The sequence below is a fragment of the Protopterus annectens genome, chromosome 14.part0, assembly GCF_019279795.1.
Source record: "Protopterus annectens isolate FY-2018-M chromosome 14.part0, PAN1.0, whole genome shotgun sequence".
NCBI classification, from domain to species: domain Eukaryota; kingdom Metazoa; phylum Chordata; order Ceratodontiformes; family Protopteridae; genus Protopterus; species Protopterus annectens.
Genome location: NC_056748.1, coordinates 52,551,331 through 52,563,514, shown reverse-complemented (window position 1 = coordinate 52,563,514; position 12,184 = coordinate 52,551,331). Strand labels below are relative to the sequence as shown.

The window sequence follows — 12,184 nt, the reverse complement described above, 5'->3', positions numbered from 1 at the left end:
AGGAAGATACACCCAATGGGGATACCTGGAGCACATGTTCTCCACCCTTGGGGTCAGGAGGGTGGACAGAGACCGACGCAGGCACCATGGGGGGAGGAGCCGAAGGGGTCGATTGCGGAGCCGACACCGGAGCCAGCACGCTCCTCATGACCTCAAAGGCACCTCTATCAGGTAGAGAAGAGGGTCCCCGCTCAGAAGAGATGTGAACCCCTTTTGGCACCGAGAGGGACGGCTCCCAGGCCGATGTCGGGGCCGAGCTCACCTGCGCCGAGGCCCCGAGAGGGAGAACGGGGTCGGACAAGGGTCTGATGCCACTCACCCCTTCGGAGCCGATGAGTGAGTCTCGGAGCCAGGATCCCTCAAAGGACGGAACCAATGAAGAGATCGGAGCTGACGAGGGAGATGAAAGGTATGGTATCGGCTCCAACGTTCCGACGACTTGAGCCCCAACAAGCTCCGGCTCCGAACACGGTGGTAGAGTCGGAGGAGGAACTGTTGAAGAAACAGGGATAGCCACAGTCTGTTGAGAAGGGCTAGTCAACATTTTGGCCAGTGCCTGCGACTTTAGGAGCCTACTGACCACCCTCTCTAAGTCATGATCCGATAGCCTGGAGGACTGAGAGGAATGGGATCTATGGCTCCGCTCTGATTGCAGTAATGGGGACCTGGGAGCCGAGCGAACGGACTCTAAAGAGGGGGACCTCGAACGCTTTTGTCTCAGAGAAGGCTCCGATAGCAAAGTCGGAGCCAACTGAGGTCTCGAAGTGTCAGTTCCGGCTGGAACCGACAAGGAGGCAGAAGCTCCACTCGGCATCGGCTCCGAACAGGGAGCCGACAGTTTGGCGGGCTTTAAGGATTTCCCCGATGAAGGCTTGGCCGGGGATCCTTCTGGCTTTAACAAGCCCCTCAAAATGAGCTTATTCCTACGCTCCTGCAGGACTCTCGGACTGAAGGCATGACAGACCGAACAAGAGTCCTGCAGGTGTAGGGGGCCCAAGCAATAAACACAAGAAGTGTGACCGTCTGTCAGAGACATCTTCTGACAGCACGAGTCACACTTCTTGAAACCTGAAACCTTGGTATCTTTACACATGATAAAAGAGATACCAAGGGAAGTTTAACTAGTGCTTAAAACACTATACACAGACACACACGCACTAGAACTAATAGTAACAATACCACTATAACTACAACAGTTATCACTAACAAAAACTTAATATCAAAAATTATCCATATATATATATATATATATATATATATATATATATATATGTATATAACACAATATAAACTACCCTAAAGGGTGGGGGGGGGAGAAAACTCTGTAACAACAGAAAAGGAGATCCTAAGTGGGGTCTAAAGGGGCTACACGATCTAATAAAACTAATAGAGAAGAATATCTAAATATAACAACAACACTGACAGTAAAACAGCAGTAAAAGAATTGTACGACCTGGAGCCGGTAAAAAAATGCAACCTCCTAGCTGAAGCGGCAAACGAGATCTGGATATCTGATGCCTAGCACTGTGGGATAAGGGGAGGCCTCGAGCTGGTAAATAGCTCTCGAGCTTTAGTAAAAGGCCGAGTCGGAGCCGAGGATCGGCTCTGAACCCATCCAGCAAGAATGAAGGCGAGATAGACAACTTAACATTAAGTTCCCAAATACAATGCTATAATTTCAGGAAAGGTAAGAAAAGTACAGTTGTGTACCTACCATAAATGTAGATGTTCGAGTGTATTCACTGTTGCAGTCATTACAATTGGGTTATCCTGCTGGCAGGCTACCCGCAGTCGCCCCGAATTCCAAAGTCTGGGTCCGGCATCGGTTGTTGTTGCCTCCTCCCTGACGTCAGTGAGCCAGGGGTATAAAAGATGCAGCCGATGCCATTTCCTTCAGTTTTTCTTGCCCCAGATTTCAGGTGCCCCTAAAAAGGTAAGCTAAATTATGCCAATAAGCATGCATACACAAAAAACTTTTCCTTCATCTACAAGCAAATACACCACATAGGTTGTATAGAATAGAGAAGTACAGATAAGTCCCAGCAAAGGAAAAAGGGGATGGTGGGTGGATAACCTGGACTGCAACAGTGAATACACTCGAACATCTACATTTATGGTAGGTACACAACTGTACTATGTTCATCGTGTTTCACTGTTGCAGTCATTACAATTGGGTTGAATCCCAAAGCTAAGGTTGGGAGGCTGGCTAAAGAGGACTAGGAGAGGCTATCAGGCCCTGCAGAACGGCAGTGTCAAAGCCTGCCCTGGATTTAGAGTAGAGAGGTAAGTGATAGTGCTTTGTAAAAGTATGCACTGAACTCCAAGTTGCAGCCTCTAAGATGTCTTTGGTTGGTACTCCTCTGAGGAAGGCTGCTGAAGTGGCTGCTGCTCTGGCTGAATGTGGCCTAATGCCCTTAGGCACTGATTTGCCATGCTGTGAATAGAAGAAACGAATGCAGTGGCCTATCCATTTTGAAATAGTCTGTTTTGAGATAGGCCTTCCTTGTGATCCTGCAGCATATGCCACTAGAAGTTGTTCAGTCTTTCTGAAAGCTTTAGTTCTATCCAAGTAGAAGCATAGCTGCCTGTGAATGTCCAAAGAATGCAGAAGTCTCTCACCCTTATTCTGTGGGTTTGGGTAAAAAGTAGGCAAATTAATTGTTTGGTTAAGGGCCACACTGGACACTACCTTAGGCATAAATGTAGGGTTCGTCCTTAGAGAAACCCTGTCAGGATGGAAAATGATAAAAGGTTCCACAGCCATGAGTGTCTGTAACTCTGAGACTCATCTAGCGGAGGTCATTGCTAGGAGCAGAGCTGTTTTCCAGGATAAGAATTTTATATCAGCTGCATAGGCTGGCTCAAACAGAGGCAGTGTGAGTTTTGACATAGTTGAGGTCCCAAGCAGGTATTGGAGCTCTCCTTGGAGGTCTTATGTTTTTGGCTCCTCTGAGGCACTGCCTTAGCAATGGATGAGAAAAAATAGGTGGTTCTGTATTGTAATGAGCTGAAATGGCAGAGGCATGAATTTTAATTGATGAAAAGGAAAGGCCTTTATCCAGCATCTCAGTTAGGTATTGCAAAATCTGAGGAATATTTGGAACAGTCGTGTCAATACCTAGTGCGTGGTTCCAAGCACAGAATCTCTTCCATTTTTCTGCATAATATTTTCTGGTGCTAGGCCTCTTGGCCTCTAAAATAACATCCATCACTACTTTAGAGAGAGGTGTGTCTTGAATGGCTACATTATCCACCATGCTGCGAGGTTTAAGGTCCTGATTTGGCTGTGCAGTATCTGACTGTCTTGTTGGGTCAATAAGTGAGGAATTTGAGGAAATGTCCAAGCTGGGCATCGGGACAAGCTCTTTACGATTGGGTACCAGTGCTGACGGGGCCAGTCTGGGGCAATCAGTATAATTTTTGGCTTCTCTTGTCTGACCTTGAGGAGTACCTTGGGGAGGAGAGCCAGAGGAGGAAAGGCATATACTGTCAGGTTTTTCCAGCTGAAAGATAGAGCATTCACCTTCCATGCTTGCTTGTGATAAGTCCTTGTGCAGAATCTTTGTAATTGGCAGTTGTGAGGGGAAGCAAATAGGTCTATGTGCGGGCATCCCCAGTTCCTTGTTATCATGCTGAAGACTTGTGGATCCAATTTCCACTCGTGGGGATCCATTAGGTTTATGCTCAGTTCGTCTGCCAGAGTATTTATCCTTCCTGGCAGGAATTGTTCTTGCAGATGTACTTGGTAAGTCAGTGATGTGTCCCACAAGTTCATGGCTAGTCTGCAGAGGGGGTAGGAATGCATGCCCCCCTGCTTGTTTATGTACCACATGAATGTAGTATTGTCTGTCTTTATCAGTAGTTGTCCTGGATGAAGTAGATCCTTGAAGGCTGTCAGGGCATTCTGAACAGCTAGCATCTCTTTTTGATTGATATGTAGATGCTTTTGACTTGCGGACCATGTGCCCTGAATACATCTTCCTGCCATATGGGCCCCCCAGGCATAATCTGATGCATCTGTTGTCAATGTCTGCCTGGCTGTGGGTAAGGTGAATGGCTGTCCCGTGTTGAGGTGACAGGCTCTTGCCCACCATCGAAACTCCTGTTGCAAGCAGGGAATGAGGGTAATTATTGTTTCTAGGTTGTGGCAATGTTGTGTCCAAACACTTTTAGATACCATTGAAGTTTCCTCATATGCAGTCTTGCACATGAAATTAGCAGTATGCAGGATACCATGAAGCCCAAAGCCTGCAGGATTTTTCTTGCAGATAACTGGGTCATTGTTGCCAACATTTTGAAATAAGTAGTCCAAGTAAGGATATATTTGTATTCCTCTTTGTCTGCAAAATGCAATTACTGGTGCCAGGCATTTTGTGAAGATCCTGGGCACAGTAGATAAGCCAAAGGGCAGTGCAGAGAATTGGTAGTGCATTGAGCCAGCTATAAATCTGAGGTATCTTCTGCATGATTGTCTGATTGGGACATGCAGGTATGCCTCTTTTAGGTCTAAAGTCACAAGACAAGCCTTCTTGCCCAGTATGGGCAGAAGCTGCCACAGAGTTAACATTTTGAATTTTGGAATATCCAGGAATGTGTTTAGGATAGACAGGTCCAGTATTGGTCTCCACGCGTTGTACTTTCTGGGTACCAAGAATAGCCTTGAGTAAAATCCTTGTCCCTGCTCTTGCTGTGGTACTTGCTGAATGGCCCTCGTCCATGAGGGATGAAACTTGCTTTTGTGCCTCTGCCCACTGATTGCGTGGCAGGTCTGGCATACCATTTGGCCTTGGCAGGGTGTGAAAGTGGAACCTGTAGCCTTGAGATACGATATTTAAGACCCATTTGTCCTGGATGATCATGTGCCAATTTTGTGAAAAAAGTGCTAGTTTTCCCCACAAAGGAGCTGCCAGAAGATAAGTGCTTAGTGCTGGCAGGGGAAAGTCATTGAGACTGTTTCCTGTATGGCTGTGATTTTTCCTCTCCGCTTTTGGAGGTAGAAGCACCCCATTGTTTAGGCCTGTATGAGCCTTGGGGCTGTGATCTGCCTCTGGGGTGTCTGTATCTGCCTCTTTGTGGCCTGTCTGACACTGGAAAGGACCAATTCTTTGTAGGCCAGTTCCTGCTAAATCTGGAAGGCTGTAACTGTAAGAAATCCTTCACTGCAGAGATTTAGCTTTGTCCTCCATTTTCTTCAACACCTCTTCTGCTTTAACACCAAACAAGGAATCATGTTGTAATGGAGCATCTAAAAGCTTTGCCTTAACATGATCGGGCAGATTCTGTTCTTTTAACGAAGCGTGCCTTCTAATGACAGAACCTGTAACTGCGGCCCTACAGGAGGCCTCTAGAGAATCAAAACCACATTGCAAAGTAAGCTTTCCCACTTGTTCAGCTGCATGCAATAAATCCTGCATTTCTTTGTTTTCTGCACATTCTGAATTTGTCAACATTTTCTGTTTAAGCTGTGACATAAGATATTGCTGATATTTAAGCATATGAAACTTACAATTTAAAGCCAAGGTAGCAGAAGTATAAATCTTTTTCCCCCCATCTGTCCAGGGCCCTTGAATCCCTATCAGATGTGATAGGGTTTTTTGCAGTGGAAGCCTTCACCCCCTTGGGACCCCGAGAAATAGTTTCTGGGTCAGCAGCAGGGTTTTTGTAAAGAAATTTATGAGAATCAGGAACCCTGTAGTATCTGTCTGGCTTAACAGGAGCTGGTGGTAAAGAGTCTGGAGATAGACCGGACTCTGAAAATACATCATCTACAATGTCTAAAACAGGAGGAATAGCAAGGGGCCTGTGCTGGGGTAATAAAAGGAAGTCTCTGAGCCTTTTCTTGGATTCTGAGAAATCCTGGCTCTCTCAATAGAAATGTTCCCTCATAGTATGCAGGGTCTCACCAAAAGAATAATCCTCAGGAGAAGAGGCTGAAGGGACAGATTCTTCAGCATCAGAATCCTCATAGTGAGGAAGGGAATATTCCTGTTCAGAAGAGGAATCAGAAGAAATGGAAACCTGATCTGAAGATTCATATTCTATGTCTTGCCTAGGCCTCTTATCATGAGGGGGATGGGAACCCCTGACCAAAGTAATTAGGTCTTCGGCCATTTTAAGCATCTGTTTTTTAGGCATGGAGGCCTGTCCAGGAGAATGCTGTACTTGTTTCTTTGTCTTTAGAGCTGTTTTAGTCTTTGCCTTTGAAGCTGAAGATGGCTTTACATATAACTGTGTAGGCCTGAAAACACCCTCAGAAACCAATGCCTGCTCAGCGGCTCCGGACCCATCTGAGGGAATAGTTTCCGAGTGTCCAATACCTTGAGTTTCCAGCGACCTAGTCGGCTCCACGTGGGAGTCGGAAGCGGCCTGTGGCTCTGAGGTAGCGGGTGTCAGGGGCTGCGAAAGCGGCTCACTGAGAACCAGCGACAGGCCTAACGGAAGCCTAGTCGTCGGTTTTGGACCTCGGATGCCTGTCTTTTTTCTTTGCGCTTTTTATAAACTCCGGTAGTCGGCTGATCCGACGGCATTATATAATTGAATCTTCTGCCAAAGTAATGAAATGCAAAATCCTACCGACGCTTAATAGTGCGTTGGTTAAATCTAGCACAAAACCGACAACTAGCAACGTCATGGTCAGGGCCTAGGCAAGGAATACAGTAAGAATGAAAATCCTTATGAGGTATTTGCTTCCCACAAGAAATACAATTATTAACTTTTTCCTGACATCGGTCTGGAGCAAGAAAAAAATTTCCCCAACAGGGTACTTAGCTTTAATGAAGACTTCGGATCTGAAATTCGAATTTCAAAATCTCAGGAGTTGGCCGACTGGCACTTGCGAACTGCTTTTATTTCGGGCACCGCACGGCAAGAAAGACTGAAGAAAATGGCGTCGGCTGCATCTTTTATACCCCTGGCGCACTGACGTCAGGGAGGAGGCGACAGCAACCGACGCCGGACCCAGACTTTGGAACTCGGGCCGACTGCAGGTAGCCTGCCAGCAGGATAACCCAACTGTAATGACTGCAACAGTGAAACACGATGAACATCTTATTTTTTAAAATGACAGCACTGTGTAATAACAACAACTCTTCTGTATTATAGTCTATCTTTGATGTTATTGTTTAGTGATTATTGTTGGTCATTCATTTTCTTTTTTAATTAGCACTCTTTGACCTCAGTGTTTGTCAATCATTACTCCCCTCCCAGCCAATTGGCCCATTCTCTCCCCATCACCAGGGCGTGGGCCATCATTCAGAAAGCCATCGGGGTAATTTAACTTTTTTTGCTTTAGCCCTAAAGATTTACATTTAGACACTCACCTCACAGAGCTGAAGGAAGGCATGCAATGGACTGACTACGCTGGATGCCCCTCACTTCAAGACAGGACACTGTCAAGTGGACAGCCACTACCCCACCACCTGAACACAGGTAATGGTTTCCACGGTCTCCATTTCCCTATGTGATCACTGAGTGCTCTCAATCAAAGCCTCCTGCCCCTATGGGAGAAAGCAGGACATGATGCTTTATTCCTTTACCTCTTGCCAGGCTCTTTGAGTGCAGGCCGCTATTTGAACCCTAGTCACCTGGGTTCAGTGAAGGCTCCATATCCCTCTGACACTGAGCTGGGGCTAATGCTTGTCATTACTTCTGCTGCAGTAATGACTGTCTATTCCTTGGGCTGAAGCTGAAAATAGCCCTAAGGGACATGCACATAAATAAAAATAAATCTCCATATATCTCCTGTATATTTCGAGTCTGTTTTTAGGCTAATTCTTTTTCTCATAAATTTCTCAACATATGCACAAGTACACATGACAATAACACAGTTTATTTCAGCAGCGGTGACACTAATGATGCAGCTAGAAAGTAGAAGGCTACAACAGCAAGACAGTAACGGATTACGTTAAATAATACTATACATCTACATAGTGTCATGTGTTTACAGTCAGTCATAGCTAATGTTTATGGCTAATGGTAGCCACAGCTAAACTCACTTAGTTTGGTGGTTCACTCCTAAAATACTTCATGAGCTGACCTACTGGGGAGTGGCTCTCCAGATCTAGAGTAAAATGTTGATAAATGACCCAGATTTTATATCCACAGAGGTGAGAGGTAATAGTAGCTAAACTGTACACCTATGATCTGGAACCTTCTGCGGGTTAAAGTTAAGAAAAAAGATGATTTACTCAGGTTTCTATTAGCAAAGGTACACCAGATGATAGAGTATAGTAACTAAGGCAGGTTAAAGGGCTAAGTTGCCTCCAGCGATGGTAAATAATAACCAACCACTTCTATGTCCTCAAGCATGTTAATAAATTATTCAGCTGTCACCATTACAATCCAATGACATTCAAGAAGCTTCAACTATGGAACCCCACCCAATATCAAATGACTTGTTCTGAATGCAAGGTGAGTCGATTCTAAATTATCAGATGGTTTTGAGTAATCCATCTGTTATATTTTCCACACAGACTTTCAAATAGAACCTGATCAGACACTACCTCGTTGACCAGGCAGATGTCCCATCTAAATAACCAATTAAGCCTGATCATAGTCAGGGCTTTATCCCTGATTGCCATCAAACCACAAACTATGTTTAGTTTAGTGCACTCCCTCCTAATGCTGTGTAGTTATATATCCATATTTACAGGCCCATAAACATTACACAACATCTATAACAACTGGAAAGGCTGCAGAAATACCTCACAAAGAGGATTACCGGCCTCAAACAGATGCCATACGCAGACCGTCTCAAAAAACTCCAGCTTTACTCCGTCGCATATCGCCTACTCAGAGGTGATCTCTGCCTAAAATACAAAGCTATGTCAAACCCAGAGCTACTGGACATGTTCCACTTAAAGAAATCCCAATCCTTCCGAGCTACACGCTCTAGGGACCTAAACCTTGTCACCACAATAAACAGAACATGTCGGAGGGATAAATTCCTGTCCCACAGACATCCCATACTCTGGAATAAACTACCTATCTATATCAAACAAAGCTCCTCATTAGCACTCTTCAAGAAAAATCTTGACGACTGGATGGGAAATAGGAAATTCACCCCAGGGATCACATCTGTGGCTCTGCTCGACAGTGGCACAGGAAAATAATTTTCTTGGGTGGCAAAAGCCAGGGTACCTTTTTGGCTGGGCTTGTATAGGCCCCAGGGCCGATAGCCTAGTACCTACCTATGAACCTGTCACATAAAAACTGCCAAGACTGTTTACTGTTCTGAGTACAGCAGTATCTCATCAAACAGGGCTGGGCCTTACCAGAGAGGAACCCTTTCAGAAGTCGCTGATGTCTGCGATCACTTTTTCTGTGAAGAAGCAGGGATGTAAATCTGATGTACTTACCATCAAAGAAAGGCAGAGAGTCTGTACTTATTGCATCAAGTGCCAACAGATCTTTCCCGTCCTTGGAACCACTGCGTTTATGCTTATTTTTTCTCCTGAAGAAAGACCTACGAGCTGCTGCTGACAATGTCTTACTGGAACCATTTTCATCTTTGACTTCAGACATGCTATGCCTCCTAGAGGATTCCTGGTCCAGCCTGCTGGGAAGACAACAAAAGGAATATTCTGTAATCTAAGGATGCCCATAGTCTACTAACATACAGAAAAATCTGACAAGGTTTGAAGTATGTGTCCACATAATGCTATCTGCCTTACTCTCCCCAACAGATATACATAAACACTGCAAAATATAAACAAAGCAAGGCTACACATGAAAATACATCAACTGATTAACAATGGTTTTCTTACTGATTCACAATGTTATACCTATTTACTCATTAGGTAGTGGAATTAATGTTAGGGAAGAACTTCTATTTACAATCTAGGCCAGACAGAAGGCAAGTCATATTGGATAGTGACAATTTACAAGTTAAGTAAGCAGAATGTTTCAAGTGAGAAATATGCACGACGAAACAGAAAGCAAGAAATGCTACAGGTGCAGGCAGCATGTACTATAATACAGGTAATATGTACCATGTACTGTAAAGCAGGTAAAGATAAAGTACACTTGCTTAAGAACTTAACATAACAGTAGATGTCCTATTGATTACTGTTGCAGTATTCCAATACTGATAGGTTACCTCACCAAGGGTACCTGGAGTCCATCCAGCGTACTAAAGCCAAACTCTTCAACCCATGAGCACAGGGGTACATATGCAGATGCAGGAGCACAAGATCCTCAGACTACCTACAGCAAAGAGATCCTGGAGAAGCCTGAGTAAATAGGGCAATAAAAACAAAATCACCTAACAGGAGGAAAGAGGTAGTGCACCTCTCTTGGAACTCAAGGTGCACAGAGGTCACAACAAAAGAAAGGGGGAGGAGGGAGGGATATAGCATACACTTAAGAATAACGAAGGTCCTCCAATGGGGCACTTATCTAAATAAGTCTAGGCAGTCGTCGAGAACCAGCTAGGTTTAATGAATGACAAAGTGATGTGTGAGGTGTTCAGACAGGGAAATAAACCTGCATATCAGTAGTACTATGGAAGGATCTGAGGGCAGCTAGTCATAACTGCATTCTTGTTAAGGCATAACAAGGCTGACACAGTGGTTCATCTTGACTCCCTGTTGAGGTGGCTAGAAATCCTGCAGCAACAATTTAGTTGCTTGACTACATTATCTAAACACAGCTCAATAGACTGGTTAAGTGGAAAGGGTAGAGTCACCCCAAAAGCCCAAGTGTTTATGCTTAAGAACCAGCATACCAAAAGCATTAAAACAGTGACAGAGATCAACGGTGAAGGAGCTTCAATATTCAGTATTTGGTCTGACTCAAAAAACTACAACAGGCACTGTAAGAGGACCTTTCGGTGTTGGTTGGCACTGGGTTTCTTCCTTTGGTTCCAATTCAAAAAACGGGAATGTAGTTTTTTCTGGGTTTCTGATGAAATTCAGAGCATAACTGTGATCCTCGGAAGCAGGGAAAATTCAAATGCAAATTAAGAGAATACATGCCAAGTCCAATATTATGGCACCTCGGAGTATCCCCTCTGCCCTGAGATATAACACTCTTGAAGCTGAAACACACAAACTGCAGAGATGTGTGTGTGTGTTGTGGGAGGGTGTAAAGCTCCCCTACAGAAATGATTTACATGTGTAACAGCGAGTTGTGAAATTCTCTATCAGCTAGGTGAATTGTAGTTTAACTTTCAGAGTGCTGGGGCTCGGTATGTGGTCTCCCACTTCTGATACTGAGCTGATTTGTACATACTGATTATGAACTTGCTTTGGTGATACCAGTCTCAGTATTTATTAAAGAAGGATTACAATCCCTCTTCAACCACACGACCAGTATTCCCTATCCTAACGGGCAGGAAAATGCAGGAAAACAGCTGTAACATGACTAGGCTAGTTGACCCTACAATATCAGCCAGATCATTAATGAAAAGGAAGAAAGTACAGTTGTGTACCCTTACCATAAATGTACATGTTTAAGTGTATTCACTGTTGCAGTCATTACATTTAGTGTAATCTGTTGGCAGGTTGCCCTCAGTCAGCCTGATTAACAAAGTCTTGGGTCCTGCGTAGGTTGCTGTCCCTTCTTCCATGACGTCAGGTCGTCAGGGGTATAAAACATGCAGCCGACGCCATTGCATCAGTTTTTCTTGCCCCAGATGTCAGGTGCCCCCAAATGGGGAGCAAAAAAAAAAAAAATATATATATATATATATATATATATATATATATGTATATGTGTGTGTGTGTGTGTGAGAATCTATATATATATATATATATATATATATATATATATATAAATATAAGTAAATAATTAAAAACACAAAAAAAATACCTCCAAATAAAAGCAAATACACCAAAAAGGCTTTTAAGCATAGTAAAAGAAAGGAGAGGTATAGTAAGAGAAAAAAAGGGGGCTGGAGGGTGGGTAACCAGGACTACAACAGTGAATACACTCGAACATCTACATTTATGGTAAGTGTACACAACTGTACTATGTTCTTCGTGTTTCACTGTTGCAGTCATTACATTTGGGTAGAATCCCAAAGCTATGGTTAGGAGGATGGATTTATACAGCATTAGGAGCAGCTATAACGCCCTGCAGGACAGCGGTGGCAAAGCCAGCTCTGTATTTAAAGAAGAGAGGTAAATGGTAATGTTTGGTGAACGTATAAACTGAGCTCCAGGTAGCAGCTTCTAGAATGTCTCTG

The 12,184-nt window shown here is 44.1% G+C and overlaps 1 protein-coding gene across 1 annotated transcript in view; it reads right to left on the bottom strand.

Moving 5' to 3' along the window:
* Positions 1-12,184, bottom strand: part of DLG5 (discs large MAGUK scaffold protein 5) — a 3,463,687-nt gene that overhangs the window by 397,720 nt on the left and 3,053,783 nt on the right. The window contains exon 29 of the mRNA XM_044055764.1: positions 9,357-9,553. Coding sequence (XP_043911699.1) covers positions 9,357-9,553 — 197 coding nt within the window. The remainder of the gene's footprint in view (positions 1-9,356; positions 9,554-12,184) is intronic.